Genomic DNA, 18,008 nt, shown 5'->3' on the forward strand with positions numbered 1-18,008 from the left:
ATGCAAGTCTACGCAGTGACTCTGGATATTACTTGTATTCTGTTTTTCTGTGGACTCCTGACTCCATGTAAGAATGATACGTAGAATGACCAGTAGAGTCACTTGAGGGTTAGTGGTAAGGAATATTTTTTGCAGAAACAAGATCTTTTTTTTTTTTAATGTATTACGCATGGAGCATTTCTTATTGTGCAAAGAATTTGTGAAAAGGTACTGTTAGTTTTCACTGTGTAGCCCCAATGTTTTCCATTTTCTTAAAGTGATTCTTTCTTGCCATCAAATGCTTTTTGACTGGCTTTTTAAAATGATTTTCTGGAAGATAAGAATTGCCCTGTTGACCTCTATCTCGAGAGATTTTGTTACTTAAAGCTCTAAGGGGTTTTCAGGCAAGTGTTAGCAATGTGCTCAAATGCATTGAAGTACAGCAAAGGAGTATTTATTGTCCTTTTCAATAGATTTTGGTTATCGGGATACAATTTTGAGAATTACTCTTGGAAAAACAGGGCAAATATCACTAAAATTATAAACTTGCAGTACCGAGTTTGATTACTCAGAAAACCAAAAATGGGGGAGTGACTTACTGACTTGCCGAAGATCTGCAGAGCTTCACCAGGTTTGGTCTCCTTCAGGTCAGCAGTGACCGGAAGCAGTTGGATGGGCTGTGTGACGAGGGATTGTGGTCTATCTGATCCTTGACAGATAGGTGTCCACGTCGCTAGAGTCGTCAAAATTCTCACCCTTGATAGCGAGGATCCATATTTACCTCTAGCGCTTGGTGTGATTCTGCCTCCCCAACTCTAGGTCCTACAGCCGAAGTCGCAGGCAGATGCACTGCCTGAATAAGGAATGCCAGTACGGTTTTGTCCCTGAAAATGGAGAAGAGCCCAGAGGTCTGGAAGAAACGATCACTTACTATGAGATTGAAGAGGGGGACGAAACAGCTTTCCCGGCTTTAACTGTAAGTCTCTTGTTGCTAGCTGATCTTCTGGTAGATTTTAACACAGGAACTTCTTAACTGTAACTGATTTGGTTGATCTTTTTAATGAAGTTTTTGGATATGTAGTTTTCCCCTTTTTTTTTTTTTGCTCCTCCCAACTAGTGTAGCATCAGTTTCATGCACTGAATAATGTATACCTCATTAATAGAGGATGAATATGAACCTTTTTATGTTTAAAACCGCCCGCCCGCCCACTGATTAAGAATCCTCGTTGCTGCGGCAACGCCATCCAGCACAGCCGGCACGGAAGTTGCCAGGCCTCTGACACCACCCTTCTCCACCAGCAGGGTGAACCACTGGCAGGGCAACACCGGAAGGATGCTCCCTCCCCTCCCCAGAGAGAGGAAGGAGATGCCAGTGCCCTGAAGGCTGCACCTGCCCACCCACCAATGAAGAATCCTCACTATGGTGGTGATGCTGTAGGTGCTTGTACTGTTAGGCGCGTACACATGAAGGAGCACAACAAAGGAGCTCACCCCTTCGTTTGTGCCCAAAGTGCAGACCCATATTCAGTTACACCCTGGCCTTCCTGCTATAGTCATGGATCAATATCTACTCAATCAAGATCACTGTGCTGGGTTGAAACTCATCATTTTAAACATAAACTCCACAGTATATCCAATCAATCTTTAGAATATTGCCATATACACTCTTGTTTATAAAGTGAAAAGTTAGAAAAAAGTTTTTGAATGGAATGAGGTAGTTTCATATGTTGTTCAGTGTGCTCCATCCAGGATGCCTCACTATATTCTTTTATAATCAAACAAACCTCCATCCTATCTTTTATATATGGTATAAATTTTAGCTATAAAATTCATTTTTTATAAGTATGTGTGTGCAAACTTTCTCCTATTGTGCAAAACTGCATCATATACACCACCAAAATGAAGATTCTTAGCTTAGAGAGTATTTCTTTTTTATGTCCAATATTTCTTCGTGACAAATGAAAGTCCCAACCTGTACAAGTTTCAATTTAGCACCTTCCTCAGGGGTTATTCTCTCAAAAGAATCTTCGAATGTTTTAACACTGCTCAAAGTATTCTCTGTTTTGTTGTCCAAGCAGTAAATCACGGATCCTTTTGAGCGTCTAAATGGCGGTTGAAAGACTTTCTCTTTCTCATTGGCTATTTATGGACCCTACGGAATTCTGAAAGAACCTATCATGGTTTGTTACGTCTTTCCCGTAGAGACCCTTACTTGCGTGACTTGGGCGTCTCTCTCAAGACCGTCTCTTCTTTCTTACCTAAGGTTGTCTCGTCTTTTCATGTTAACCAGTCCGTGGAACTTCCTTCTTTTTCACCAGAGGATATCGCAGCGTCTGGTAATAGTGATCTTCGTCGTCTCTATGTCAAATGAGTCTTATTGCAATATCTTGAGGTCACTAATGATTTTCGGGTTTCCGATCATCTTTTTGTCCTGTGGAGTGGACCCAACAGGGGGAAGCAAGCTTCTAAGGCTACGATCGCTCGCTGGTTGAAGGAGGCGACTTCTTCGGCCTACATTTGCAAGGGCCGAGCAGTTCCTGAGGGCCTAAAAGCTCATTCTTTACGTTCTCAAGCGACTTCTTGGGCGGAGTCTCATTCGGTGTCGCCGCAAGAAATATGTAGGGTGGCTACATGGAAATCCCTTCATACCTTTGCTCATCACTACCATCTTGATGTTCCGGCTCCAGTTTTTGGTTCCTTTGGTCGGCAAGTGCTTCGAGCGGGACTGTCTGGGTCCCACCCTTTGTAGGGAAGCTTTGGCACATCCCATGGTCTGGACTGATCCAGGTACATTCAGGGAAAGGAAAATTAGTTCTTACCTGATAATTTTCGTTCCTGTAGTACCATTTTTCAGTACCATTGTCTCGCAGGGGATAGATGTTCCCAGCTTAAACGCTCTCTTAGGACTCCAGTGTCTTGGCACATACCTGACACTTCTTCTGATACGTCAGTCAGACCAGGGGGACCCAAGCGACATTTCTCCTCAGGACCCTGATTCTGCTGCTGGTCAAGATCCCTTGCCCTCTCAGGGTACTCATGTGGTCTGCCTCTTCAGGAAGGATTAGCTTCTTCCTCTCATTCCTGCGATTCTTGAGGAGTTGGGAATTGATTCCCAGCTAGAGGATTCTCATATGGGTTCATGGTTGGTCTTCGTGGTCCCACTCGGTCTTTTTCTTTTCATCTTTCAGTTACAGACTTATTTCGTGAATGGGACACCCCTGACTTGGGATTAACAGTCAGCAAGCAAGGCCATGGATAAGCTATATCCTCTGCCTGAGGATGCTTTGGACCTTTTGCGTGTTCCCAAGGTTGATGCAGCGGTCTCTGCTATTACCAAAAAGACTACAATCCTGGTTACCGGTACTACAGCTCTCAAAGATCTTCAGGATCAAAAGTTAGAGGTTCAACTTAAAAAGATTCTTGAAGTTTCGGCTCTTGGAGTCCAAGCTGCTATGTGCAGTAGTTTTGCTTTAAGAGCAGGATTTTGCTGCGTTCAGCTCCTGCAGAATAATTCTTCTTTCTTAGTCCGAGGCTATTCAAGCTGGGCGTTTGGAAGCCGTTGTTGCTTACAGTGCTGACGCTCTTTGATTTGTTATGTACCTCAGCCAGATCAATGGTTTCGGCTGTCTCTGCCCGCAGACTTCTCTGGTTAAGACACTGGTCTGCATATGTCCCTTCAAAAGCTCAATTGGGATCTTTACCCTTTAAGGGTAAACTTCTCTTTGGGAAGGATCTTGAGGACTTGATTCATTCCTTAGGAGAAAATAAGGTACATTGTCTGCCTGAGGATAGGCTCAGGACAAGGGGATAGTTATCTTCCAGATCCTGTTTACGAGGAAACAGCAGGTTTCGCTCCTCCCGCTCTTCAGGTTCTTCTTTTCGGCAACAGCCTGCTAGACAGCAATCTTAGCTTCAGTCCTTTCGAGGACGTCGTTATGGGAGACCTGGTCCCTCCCAGTCCTCTGGTGGAGCGAAAACCTCTCAATGAGATAAGGCCGGTCCATTCCTCTGTTTCAGTAGTAGGAAACAGATTCTCTCTATTTCAAGGAGTGGACCAAAATAACATCAGATCAGTGGGTCCTTACTGTGATAAAACAAGGCTACACCTTAGATTTTGTACGGCGCCCTCGCGACTGTTTTCTCATCTCTCCATGTTCTTACACTCAAAAGTGTCAGGCGGTGTGAGACACCTTACATCGTCTAAGAGAGCTTGGAGCCATTGTGCCAGTATCTCCATTGGAGCGACGAAAGGACCGTTATTCCATCTACTTCGTCATACCCAAAAAAGACAGCACATTTTGTCCCGTTCTGGACCTAAAAAGAGTCAATCAATGTCTGAGAATCCCAAGGTTTCGCATGGAAACCTTAAGAGTGGTCCTGGCATCCGTTCACAAAGGCGAGTTCCTAGCTTCTTTGGACCTGACCGAGGCATATCTTCACATAGGAATTCGGTCCGACCATCAGAAGTTCCTGTGGTTCTCGATTCTGGGGGACCACTTTTCAATTTTGCGCAATTCCTTTCGGTCTCGCCACGGCACCCAGGATCTTTACCAAAATGATTGTAGTAGCCGCACAGCTCCGAAAAGAGGGATTCTTTGTTCATCCCTACCTAGACGATTGGCTCATTCGAGTGAAGTCGGAACATCTCTATCTCTTGACTGTGTCTTGTTCTTCAGTTTCTGCAGTCATTGGGCTGGGTTGTCAACCTGGCAAAGAACCACTTGGTACCATCCCAGTCCTTGGAGTTTCTGGGAGCCCTGTTCAACACCCGGCGGGGGAGTTTTTCTCACGGAACAACGGATCATCAAACTACAGTGTCAAATTCGGGTCTTGTCCAAGTCTCCTCCCCAAAGTCTGGCATTATCTACAGATTCTAAGCTCCATGGCTTCCACTTTGGACTTAGTTCCGTGGGCATTTTCTCATTTGAGACCACTTCAGTCAGCATTGCTCTCCTGCTGGAATTGGGTGTCGGAACAGTTTCATCTTCCCCTTCCTCTTACAGACTCTGCACGTTCCAGTCTCGATTGGTGGTTCCTATCTCAGAATTTGCGTCGTGGAGTGGACCTAGAGGCTCCAGTTTGGACAGTAGTCACGACGGCGGGCAGTTTGTCTTAACAGGTCTGTTCGGGGCAATGGTTGCCGGAGGAATCTCGTTGATCGATCAGTCGTTTGGAGACCAGAGCGGTGAGACTAGCCTTACAGGCCTTTCTACCGCTGCTTCAGGGGAAGTCAGTCCGAAACCTTTCCGACAATGCGATGACAGTGGCTTATATCTCTCAAAAACACAACAAAAGACCTCTGAATCTGGATTGACAATGAACTAAACTTAAGAACATCGCAGCGAAAACGAAAGAAGGCTTTCTGAAACTCCACATCCTGAAACACCTAAAACCACTTATCCACCATCAAGATTTCCGAACAGTGCTGCAGTCCCTGATCTTTAACAGCCTCGACTACTGCAACTCTCTTATGATCGGCCTCCCAAAATCCACCATAAAGCCACTCCAAATGTTGCAAAACGCCACCGCCAGAATCCTCACTGGCAAGAAGAAATCAGATCATATCACCCCCGTTCTGAAAAGTCTCCACTGGCTACCTATAGCACAAAGAACTGAATTCAAAACTCTGATAATTGTCCACAACACAATTTTCAAAGAAACCAACCCCGCCCTCAATGACATGATTCACCTTCACAAAGCGCAATGTTCTACCAGAACAGCATGCAAAATGAACCTAGACATACCTTCCCCCAGTATTGCCAAACTGACCACCACGAGGAACAGAGCCTTCTCTATCGCAGGACCCAAATTATGGAACATCCTACCTCAATACCTAAGTTCACTCAGTGACATTAAATCTTTTAAAAAGGAACTCAAAACCTGGTATTTCAACCTAACTTTCCGTGATGGAGTCGGCTAAGCCGTCCACAACTTCCCACCTCATTCCTCCCCTTCGCATGTCTCTCTCGAACCCCACCCTACCTCTCCTCCCACCCCATTTCTTCCTCTCCGATACAACCTTCCCCCTGTTACCCTTGCACCTTTTCTATGAGCTCTGCCCTCAGTCCCCCCACGTTAAATGATTTCACCGTTTGTTATAAAGTGCTCTTTTCAGTTTGTAATCGTTGCTCCCCTTTTACCTCATCCCTTACTCCGTTAAGTTTATTAAGTCGTTCCAGTGTTATCAAATTGTATTAAGTTGTTATCTTGTAAACCGGAGTGAAGGCAACCCGATATACTTCGGTATATAAAAGCCTCGAAATAAATAAATAAATATCAACTGCCAAGGGGGGGAACCAAGAGCCAATCTGTCGCATTCGAGGCTCAGCTGTTGATAGCATATGGGTGGAACATCTCTTTCGCATTGCAGCATCTCACATCGCTGGGCTAGACAACGTTCAAGCAGACTTTCTCAGTCACCATTGTCTAGATCCCAGGGAGTGGGAACTTTCCAAGCAAGTGTTTCATCTCATATGCAAAAAGTGGTTCACGCCAAGCATGTACCTGAATGGCAACGTTCCGGAGCTCCAAGGCTCCACGCTTCTTCAGTCGACGTCGAGAGCCAGGGGCAGGAGGAGTCGATTCCTTGGTTCTTCCCTGGCCAATGAGCATTCTGCTTTGTGTTTCCTCCTTGGCCTCTCATCGGCAGAATTCTTCAGCACATAGGATCTCATCCCTCAGAGGTGATTCTGGTAGCTCCGGAATGGCCGAGACGTCCTTGGTTTGCTACTCTTAAAGACCTTACCTTAAAGGTGATTTTTCTGGTGGCTGTTTTTTCGGCCTGTAGGATTTCTGAGCTTCAGGCTTTATCTTGTAGAGAACCATTTTTAAGAATTACAGATTCTGGAGTTTCTTTGAGGACTGTTCTGTCCTTTCTTCCAAAGGTGGTTTCTTCTTTTCACTTGAATTAGTCGATTGATCTGCCATCTTTTCCTGATTCACAGCCTTCGCATCCTCAGTCTAGAGATTTGAAGAAAGCTAGATGTGTGACGCGCTCTATTGTTATCTCGAGGTCACTAATAGTTTCCGCATATCGGACCATCTTTTGTGCTCTGGAGCGGTCCCAAGAGAGGGCACAAAGCATCTAGGACTACGATAGCCCGATGGCTAAAAGAAGCTATTGGTTCGGCATACTTACTTCATGGTCGGTCGCTTCCATCTGGTCTTCATGCTCACTCATGAGATTTGTAGGGCAACAACTTGGAAGTCTTTACATACTTTTGCTAGACATTATCGCCTGGATGTTCAGGTTCCAGGATCTGGGCGTTTCGGTGATGCGGTGATCCGAGCGGGACTCTCAGGGTCCCACCCTAGGTAAAGGGAGCTCTGGTACATCCCAGGAGTGTGGACTGATCCAGGTATGTACAGGGAAAGGAAAATTGGTTCTTACCTGCTAATTTTCGTTCCTGTAGTACCACAGATCAGTCCAGAGTCCCGCCATTTCAGTTTGGAGATAAAGGAGAGTCCGCTCGTTCTTGTTTACTTTGCAGATAAGTATTTTCACATATGTATATGTTAGGTGCTCTGCTGCAGTTTGGGTCAGTGAATCTGGTTCTTATTGGAATGTTCTCCCAGTTTATAAAGCAGTTAGCTACTTAGTTGGGTTTTTTAGTTCTTCTTTTTGTTACATTTAAATACTGACGTATTGTAGGTGCACCTCATGGAAGGGGCAGAGTCAGTTGGAACTTTTTCTGCCTCCATCTGCTGGTGAGTGGACAGAACCCAGGAGTCTGGATCTGATCCGTGGTACTACAGGAACGAAAAATAGCAGGTAAGAACCAATTTTCCTTTCTGAAAATTATCCCCATAGTTTACTTTTACAAATAGTTAAATGTGCAAATCTGGACAAATGTGTACCTAGCATGTGCTCCAGTTAGATTACTGTGTATACTCAGCAGAAAGGAATAAACCTGTAAAATATTTTCACCTAAACTTGTGTAACTGGTAAAAACGAATTCCTAAACCGTTTGGTCTTCTAGGGTCAAGGCACCCCCCACTTCAATCGTACCTACCTCAACAGGATCTGGGTAGCAAGAAGAGGCCCAAACTCCATCCCCTCTGTCAAGCAAACGATGACCTCCTCTGAGGAGGAGGTGGACGAGCCCAGTGATGCTGGTAAGCACAAGTGGGCATTTCAGATGAGCATCAATGAGTGCGGGATTCTACAAGATCTATTGGTCCTGAAATACTGGGGTCTTTGTAGGCTGGAGTTTCTTTTAAAGGATGTGTTGTCCATGAGCACAGTAGTGGGGGGGTTTGCGAAAGCTCACGTGTGTCCTAATAATTTTGGCGGATGGGAAAGGGTACTTTTTGAAAAAAGGTAATGAAAGCGATCAAGATTCCCAATTGATGATGTAAGATTGCAAGATTTTTGCTGTCACTGACTCCTGCTTTGTATCTGGGATTAAAAACAGATTTCCTTTCTCTTTCATCTTTTGTTACAGCTGGGTGGAGCCTGCAGTTAACTTCTGCCTTTTCTAGGAAGAGCCAGTAGAAACTTATAGCTAGTTAAAACCTATAGCAAGTTAAAATGTACAACCTGTGTGTTTAAAAGTTAAATAAGTTTTCTTTTTATTACCTGCCATAACTGCTGTAAAATAAGCTACCATATATATCCTCTATATAATCTATATATCCTCATTAACCGCTGTAATTAAGCGACAATGTTTAACCCTCGTTAATCAGTCTCTCATGTAAATACTGCTACGTTCCTTTACCTTCTCAGCTGCTGTCTTTCCTCCTTTACCTTCTCCCTCTCTCTCCCCCCTCTTTTCGCTCCTGCTCCATCTCCCACTCCCTGTTTTTTGTAATTTCCTCCTTTCTCAAGTTCATTGTAAACCGGCGTGATGTGCTCGCACGAACACCGGTATATTAAAAGCTGTTAAATAAATATAGCTAAAGGGGTTGGTTAATACACTGCTTGATGGTATCAAAATGATCTGTGTCACTTCTGAAGAGTGGGGCAGCAGTAGAACCAACCTGCTCCTGAGATCTTTTAAATCCTTTATGCCTTTCAATATAAAATCAAAGCAGTGTACAATAAAAATAAATAAACATAGTACATCATAAAACATCTTTGCAGAAATGTATACACAAAGTTACAAGATATGATAAACATGCTTTAACTAACAATACACATCATTGCACTCAAATACCAAACTGTTTTTGGAGTCTCGGGCCAGCTGATTAAGTGCTCATTTACTGTACTACTGCATCCTTGTATTTCCAGCTTTAGTCTCGTTTCTGGAATGCTGGTGGCAAGAGGAACTGTGGGAATCCTGCAGCAAGCCCAATATAAAGTAATGTCTCTAGGTGTCAGGAAACTGAGCTGCCTTATTACCCCCCCCCCCCACCTAAGAGGAGGGGCCTCTCTGCTTTCCAACAGACAGAATGTGGGGAAAAAATTATTAAAATAAAGGGGCTGATGCCCATCAGGCAAAATGGTTCTCCAAAAGGAAGAAAATGAACATCTTGGACGAGTTTTTGGAAACTAGAAACGGGTCAGTATTTTCAGAGAACCAAACCCTCTCTGTCTGTGGGAAGCCATTAGAATGTTGACCAGAGACCACTCCTCCCTTCCAAAAGCCCCACCCTCACCCTTCCAGCACCAGCAACCCAGACAAGGTAGGGGAAAAGTAAACGAAGGACCTGCTGAGAGAGCACCAAAAGGCACTTTCAAAGCCAACGTCCACGTGCACCATATACCGCCACAGCCAACCTCCAGGCACACAACTCCTCTCAAACACAACTCCACACACTCCTTTCATGTCCAAAGCCGAGCCTCGGCATGCGTCCCCTACTTCTGGTAACAGAACAGTGCAGGGAGGCTTAAGCTGCTGTCTACGCAGTTTTTGCTTTGAAGAAGCCTTAAAACGCATGGTGTTAAATGGAGGAGTTCAGCTTATGGTGCTGTTAATTTTTGGATCGCGTGAGCCGAATTCATTTTTAAAATGTAAAGATTGTAGGACTTGCAGACTTTAAAAGGTTATAGCTTACAATAACGATGGGTATCGGTGTTGCCACTTTTTGCCTTGCTCTTGTAACGGTGTTGAGGCTTGCAGAGGAGTCGTGTTCCTGCTACTGAAACGGATTGGTTTTGCTTCTTTTCCTAGGAGACTATCATGGAGACTATATGTACACTGCCTCAGGTTAGTGCAACTCTGATGGGTGCATGTGTCATAAATATTCTGGGCCTTACAAGGGTTTTCGTCTGGCGATTCAAGTTGAGACTGGGAGTGGACTCTGACATTTTGGATCCTAGAGTGCTGATCAATGCAGTCTGCATGGGCACTTGAGTTACCACCTTCCTCCTCCTCCTCCTCCTCCTCCTTTCCTCCTTATCTACTTCAAGCTGTTGTGCAGTGTCCCAGTGTGCTGCCCCCCACCCCCGCATCCACCATTCCTGAATTTCATAAATATGCCAAGTACTCTCAACATAAATTGTTACATTTTTTGGGGGGTGGCTGATAATTTTGCCAGTAGACAGTAGGATTGTCTTTTCTCCCTATCTCCCAGTATTCCCTTTTAATATTTACGGGTAGGAGGTTTTTGCACTATTCTTGCTCACATAACTTGACAAAAGGGGCAGGCAGAATCCTCCTCCCCCCCCCCCCCATGTCGCCCTTTTTTTTTTTTTTTTTTTGTCTTTGTCTACCGTCTCCTATTCCTCCATCACATTATCCCTATAAGGCCTCCTTTTCCTATTCCTTCCTATTTCTTACAATGTTGCTTCCACCAGCTGTCTGGTTTTTTGTTTTTTTTTCTCCTCATACCTGGAGGTAAGAGGCACTGAAATCCCAAGCTCGGTACCCCCCCCCCCCCCCCCCCACCTGAGTGTTCAATTAATTGGCTGCAGGCAGGAGCAAAGCAGTAGGAGGCCAGGAAGGAACAAGCAGCTCATACTTTGCTCTGTGCCTTACCTCCACTTCCTCAACTGATGGAGTCTCAGGGCTCAGCTGATTGACTGCAGGTGGGTGGGAGGAGGCAGAAAAGTTTGGCCAGTGGCCGACTTAGGTGGTCAAGTCCCTGACCTGTGCAGAGGGAGAGAGAGCTGGGTGTGGGAGGGTCTGAAGTGTGATCCACGAGGATTAGAGGCAAAGTTGGCTGATAGTATAGAAATCCTTCTGTTGAGCAACTCCTGTGGTTTACTGAAAATGTCTCTGCTTCCACAGATTCTGGCTTTGAAACTCCAGTGTTGTATGGCACTACAGAGTCTTCAACCAATTTGGTAAGTTTTGTTCATCAATCCGCAACAGGCCGCCCGCTGAAAGATTTTACTGATCCTTTGGTAGAAAATGTTTTGTTAAGGGTTCCCTCTGAAATTGTAAATATCAACGTCTGTGTTCCCTGGATGGGACCAGTTTAAAAATCTGTGAACTTCATGTGTCATGGACAAGAGTTACTGAAGTCTAATCTTTACTAGTGGCATTTATAAAGCCTCTTGTCGCCCGTAGGATGAGTGGATTCTGCCCCAGACCTGCTCCCACTTCTTAATAGAAATAGATCTGCAGGAGGGATTTGGGGGGGGGGGTAAGAAGTGCATGTGTTTATAGACTGGGAAATTTTGTATTTTAAGGGACGGTGAATCCTTCTTCCCTGGGGGGGGGGGGTAAATGCCTTAAAGCAGCAGTGCAAGTACTTCATAAGTGCATTTCTTCATACAATCAAAGAAAATTAAGGGGGCCAATATTAAAACAAAAAAAAAAACCTAGAAGCTTAAATTTAGGAACTCAGACCTAGTACATTTTCCAAAGCGCCAATTTAGGAGCCTAACTACAAACGTTAGGAGCCTAAATTCTTTTGAAAATTGACCCCCAAAGTTCTTGTGTTTCCTGAGGATAAAGGTTAGTTATTGAACTCATGCTCATTAGCAATGACCATTCCTGGCAATTGTGTGTGTTCTCAAATAGTAAGATTACCCTATATTCATGCTTTGATGCAGAGAATCCATTTAAAGGCAAAACACATATTTGATTTTTTGTTGTTTTTTTTTTTTAAGCAAGAGTACTAGTACCATCCCACAAGAAGATCACTTGGAAGTACCAAGTGGTGCTCTTGACTTGTACATGTGGTCACCACCTCCTCCCTTATCTCCCTGCCCTTAGCTGATCAGCACGATTGGGAATTAAATCCGCCTGCAACCTTTCATGGCGCACAGGACTCTGAATAGACACAAACTTGGTCCCTCTATCGGCCTGGCTCTCTTCTCCCATTGGTTTCCTAACAGCTGTGGTGTGGGAGGGAGCGGAGTGGAAGTGCCTTAGGGGATGCAGAGGCACCAGGTGGGTTGGGCATATGAACGTTTAATTCCCAAGGGTTGAGAATACTCTACATGTTATGTCATCCTTTTCTTTTTTGTTTTGCAATATTGCTTGCTTGTAAAGTCTCTTCAGGATGGTGGACCTCAATCTGTGCCATCTCCAGATGGACCTGTTACATACAGCTATTCCCAGCAGGTGAGACTGGCTTCTTCTAAGTGGTATATTGACGCTTTGTGTGGTACACTGAGAAACTAGCAACTGAGATCTCTAGTCTGTATAGACTCTCATTTTTACTGAAAACCCAAGTGATCAGATATTTGAAATAAATTGTCAAGTGTCCGTAATCTAGGTCTGAAATGGTTATAACAGGGTCTCTCTTCCTGATAGGTTGACATTCTTTCAAAGATGCATTTTAGCCCCACCAATTAAAATCTCAGCTAGGGTTAAATGCTACCCTAAATGCAAGTTTTCAGGTTCTCCATGGGGCTCTGGAGCCTGTGGGTGTTATGGTTAAGTGGTGTTTGGGTGGATTCTTGGGTACTGAGGCAGATGACCACCCCCACGGGGAGGAGCCCCGTGAGGCGCCACAGTACTGGGCTAAACGCAGACACACAAACAGTTCTTTTATTAGCTTGAAGGTAAGAAAAGAACTGGTAAACACCGCGGATTCTTAATTCTTTATTAAGCATCAGAAAAGCCCGACTCAGGCCGAGTTTCGCTCAATAGAGCTGCTTTAGGGGCTAATAAAAACACACACAAAAACATATATAAACAAATAATACATTTAAAAACATTTTAGACATATAAAGCCATATATAGCAACAAATAATAAAATGATAAATAAGTCATACAAAAATGTAAACATATACTTAAAAAGACAAAAAGGCAAAACTTGTATACTGCTAGTATGCCTATAGGTATGAATTCAATCTAAGAGAATGTGTGATTAAATAATGATAAAAAAAACTACCCAAATAAAAAATTGAACAATGTACATCTTAAAAAGTCAAATACCTATCGCAAAGGATGCACACAGGTATCTGCATCCAGCAGATAGACTTCACTGTATATGCTAACAATCAAGTACAGTACAAACAATGAATAGGTATGGACAGAAAAAACCCATTATTATTTAGGACAGCATGCTGGCAGGCACATTAGATTATGCTTAAAAGATCAACCACATGAACCAAAGGGACACTGTGAGAAAACATTTAACTTCAAAAAATGGAAAATTCATAAACGTCAAATTACACACTTACCACTTCAATGAGGAGTTCAAAAAAGCGCCAAGTTAACGGGACGAATACAACGCAAAGCCAGAATTGACTCCCGCGGCTGACTAAGGCATTATGATAGTTGGTGCCGCCAAAAACCTAAAAACAAATAAAACATTAAAGGCGCCTATAGTTATTTAAACATTCAAATGCGAACCAAATGTGTCTATTATGGCTATCAGGATAGATCGTAAACATATTCAGGAGATACCATTCAAAAAATGGCAACCACGGAATAAAATTGAAAATTGCAAAGCCAATACTGTAAAGTGTCTGATTGCCGTGAACCTAACACCCGCTGGGATAAATTATACTAAAAAATACACTGCCGGGGGAAACTTATTATGGGAAACAAAAAACAGTAAGCGATTTGTAGGACAAACCACCGCAGCGACTAGTTGACTGAAAACCGGGATCATAGTGAAACTAACACCCACTGAGATGAGGCGCCACAGTACTGGGCTAAACACAGACACACAGAGTTAGTTCTTTTATTAAACAGCTTGACGTGTACCACCAGAGGTGGCAGAAGTGTGAGGTAGTCAGGATGCACTGATGTTCGGCGCTTCCAGATGGGGTGCGTGGACTCTCCTCTCTGTATAAAGTGCAGGACTGTAGAGGGCACACTTACACAGTCTTTTTTCACTATCAAACTCTGAGCAGTTTTTGGGACTTGGTGGCAGATGTGGTCCTGCGGGAAAGTACATGTGCACATTTTTTAAAATGAAATCTGTGCATTCATTACTCCTCGATCACCCCTTGCCTCTGTGCAAGTAAAACTGTCAGATGCCCATTTCACAAAAAATAGTGTGTAATCATTAAAACACTCAAAAATATTAGCAGGAAACCCCCATGAGGCAGAACTAAAGATTTTTGTGTGAAGAAATATTTTCTCCACCAATTAAAAATTTAATTGGGACTCAAATTCTGAATTAGGGGTCAGTTTTTGCTATGCAAGAGACAGATTTTAATTCTCAAACCGGCTGCTTGCTTTTCATGTCTGCTGGGGAACGCTGCAGAGGCAGTGTTCATAGCCCTGGGAGACAGGAAATCTCAGCCAGTGGGCAACAGCAGGCACCTGTTGGCTGTCCTGGTGGAAGCATGGCCCAGTTCTCAAAGCCAGGGGATTGCAGCTGGGCTGGACGGGAGGGCGAGGAAATTCCAAGCAGTTGTAGATGAAGACAAATGGCATCTTGGCTCAGGTGAGGCAAGTTGTGGTTGATCTGGAAGCCCGAAGACTGCTTTAAACTATTGAATACAACAGACTCTTGGGGGGGGGGGGGGTCCTGTCCATGACACTCATTTTTGGTTGATTCTCAATTCCTTCCAGTCATGGTGCTGGCTCATGTGCCCTTAGTACCCCCATCCCAAAAAGATCACTTACACCACAAATGTCGAACAGTACAAAATGGACTTTGTTTTTCCTTAGAAGGCATTCTTTTATCTAAACAAGTCAGGGAGATGTTCTCTTTGCGAGGATTGTTGGTTCATCCGTATTTGGATGATTGGCTGATTCAAGCAAAGTCGAGATCCCTGCCAGGAAGTGATCCACAGGGTACTTCATTTGTTACAAACCCTCGGATGGGTTGTCAGTCTGTCCAAGAGTCGTCTAATTCCCTCCCAGTTGTTAGAATATCTGGGGGCCCTGTTCGATACACAAGGCAGAGTTTTCCTGACGTCAGAACACATTCTAAAATTGCAAGGTCAGGTACTAGGGTTATTGTCCAAACATCCTCCAAAAGTTTGGGATTACATACAGGTCCTGGGTTCGATGACCTCTACGTTGGATCTAGTTCCCTGGGCTTTCGCTCACATGCGTCCTTTGCAATTGGCGTTACTTTCCCGATGGGACCCAGTGTCTAACAATTTCACCTTCCCATTCCATTGACAGAGACTGCCCAATCCAGTTTGGATTGGTGGCTGCTTTCGGACAACTTGACCCACGGAGTTCCCTTAGTAGTTCCGCGCTGGACGGTAGTGACTACGGATGCCAGCCTTTCCAGTTGGGGGCAGTGTGTCTGAGGAAGTCTGTACAAGGAAAATGGTCTCAGGAGGAGTCTCAATGGTCCAACAATCTGTTGGAAACCATGGCGGTGCGACTGGCCTTACAGAAGTTTCTTCTGCTCCTCAAGGGGAAGTCTGTCCGCGTACTGTCCAACGCGACCACGGTGGCTTACATCAATTGCCAAGGAGGAACCAAGAGCCAGTCTGTTGTGTTGGAAGCTCCATCAGTTGGGCAGAACAGCACTTGGTCAGCATAGCGGTGTCCCACATTGCGTGAATCCGCGTGAACGTTGTCACAACGTTCATGCGGATTTTCTCAGTCGACATTGTCTCGATCCAGAAGAGTGGGAACTTGACGACAAAGCCTTTCAGTTAATTTGTGACCGGTGGGGCACTCCTTGCATGGATCTCATAGCGACATTCAAGAATTCCAAAGCTCCACGCTTCTTTGCTGCGCCTCAGACACGGCAGCGGAAGGAGTAGATGCTCTGGTGCTTCCTTGGCCGACGAAAGTTCTACTTTGTGTTTCCTCCTTTACCCCTAATCGGCAAAGTGCTCAGATGGATAGAGCTACATCTGGCAGACATCATTCTAGTGGCTCCCAAGTGGCCACGTCATCCATGGCTTGCGGATCTGGTCAACTGATGGTGGAGGCTCCTCTGAGGTTCCCCAATCTTCCAAACCTGCTTCATCAAGGCCCCGTTTGTTTCGACCAGGTTGATTGCTTTTGTCTAGCAGCATGGCTTTTGAGGCACCATCTAAAGGGTAAAGGTTATTCGGACACTGTGGTTTCTACACGTTTGCAGTCGCGTAAAACTTCCACTTATTTGTCTTATGTTAGAGTATGGAAGGTTTTTGAGTCTTGGTGCTTGGACCGTGATATTGTTCCTACACAGGCGTCCGTGCCAGATATTTTGCATTTTCTTCAAGATGGTTTAGTCAAGGGTTTATCCTGTAGCTCCTTGAGGGTATAGGTAGCTGCTCTTGGTTGTTTACATGGTACCATTCAGGGTCGAGCATTGGCGGCACATCCGGATGTGTGTCTCTTCCTTCTGGGAGCAAAGCATTTACACTCTCCATTCAGACATCCTTGTCCATCCTGGAATTAAATTTAGTCCTCACGGCTTTGTGTGCTGCACCCTTTGAACCTTTGAAACACGCAACCTTAAAGGATCTTACTTTGAAAGTTGTGTTTCTTGTGGCAATTTCCTCGGCTCGTAGATTATCTGAGCTTCAGGCTTTATCCTGCAGGGAACCCTTCTTAAGGATTTCTGACTCCGGAATATCCTTGCGAACGGTTCCTTCGTTCAAGCCAAAGGTTGTTTCCTCTTTTCATCTTAATCAAAGAGCTTCCGTCCTTTTCAGATTTGAACCTGTCGGATCCTTTTGCTAAGGACCTAAAGAAGTTGGATGTTCGCAGGGCCTTGATGCATTATTTGGAGGTCACTAATAGTTTTCGTGTCTCAGATTATCTCTTTGTACTTTGGAGTGGCCCCAAAAGGGGTAATGTGGCGTCTAAGACTGATTGCCCAATGGTTGAGACTATAAATTCTGCATATTTGTTGTGTGGCAAGCCCTTATTGATGGGTCTTAGGGCACATTCTACACGTTCTCAGGCGGTGTCCTGGGCAGAATGTCAGCAAATTTCACCGCAGGAGATTTGCAGAGCGGTGACATGGAAATCTTTACATACTTTTACTAGACATTACCGTCTGGATGTCCAGGCTCCTGGATGTCTGTGGATTTGGAGAAGGTGTGCTGAGAGCGGGCCTCTAAGGATCCCATCCCAGGTAAGAAAAGCTCTGGTACATCCCAGGAGTCTGGACTGATCCGGGTACGTACAGGGAAAGGAAAATTGATTCTTACCTGATAATTTTCGTTCCTGTAGTACCACGGATCAGTCCAGATCCCGCCCACTTGGCACATACAGGTAATGGAGAGCTCTTTTCAGCAATTGTATACTTTTTCATCTGCAGATCACTCTTGTTTTCCGTATTCATCGGGTTCTGTTCCCAATTGGGGTTAGTGATCCAGTTAAAGGATATAGGTTAGAGTATATAGTTTGTTTTTTTCATCCATTCTGCTTTGTGACTGAGCAATACTGAAGGACTGTAGGTGGCGCCCTGCTATATATATCAGTCCTTTAGAATTTTCTCTGTCTCTTTCTGCTAGAGGGGGGGCAAAACCAGGAGTCTGGACTGATCCATGGTATTACAGGAATGAAAATTATCAGGTAAGAACCAATTTCCTATCTCATGCATATTCATTATGGATACCATGAAAACCTGACTGGTTAAATGTGCCTCCAGGAGAGGGTGGGGAAACAGTGCCTCTTGCTTGCCCGTTCTTATGGAGACTTTTCTTTCAGTAACTTAACATGAGCCGCAGTACTTATTGCTGGTAGTCCATAACTTGCCAGTATGCTTGCTACTTCTAATGGTGTTTGATTAACACATTCTGCAGTTCTATTTTGGGAAGGAAATATGCA

General features: G+C 44.5%; 1 protein-coding gene across 1 annotated transcript in view; it reads left to right on the top strand.

Moving 5' to 3' along the window:
• Positions 1–18,008, top strand: part of ALG13 (ALG13 UDP-N-acetylglucosaminyltransferase subunit) — a 116,222-nt gene that overhangs the window by 76,542 nt on the left and 21,672 nt on the right. Inside the window, exons 19-23 of the mRNA XM_029607981.1 lie at positions 799–955; positions 7,959–8,094; positions 10,092–10,127; positions 11,151–11,206; positions 12,363–12,434. Coding sequence (XP_029463841.1) covers positions 799–955; positions 7,959–8,094; positions 10,092–10,127; positions 11,151–11,206; positions 12,363–12,434 — 457 coding nt within the window. The remainder of the gene's footprint in view (positions 1–798; positions 956–7,958; positions 8,095–10,091; positions 10,128–11,150; positions 11,207–12,362; positions 12,435–18,008) is intronic.

This window comes from Rhinatrema bivittatum, chromosome 6, assembly GCF_901001135.1.
Source record: "Rhinatrema bivittatum chromosome 6, aRhiBiv1.1, whole genome shotgun sequence".
In the NCBI taxonomy this organism is placed as follows: Eukaryota; Metazoa; Chordata; class Amphibia; order Gymnophiona; family Rhinatrematidae; genus Rhinatrema; species Rhinatrema bivittatum.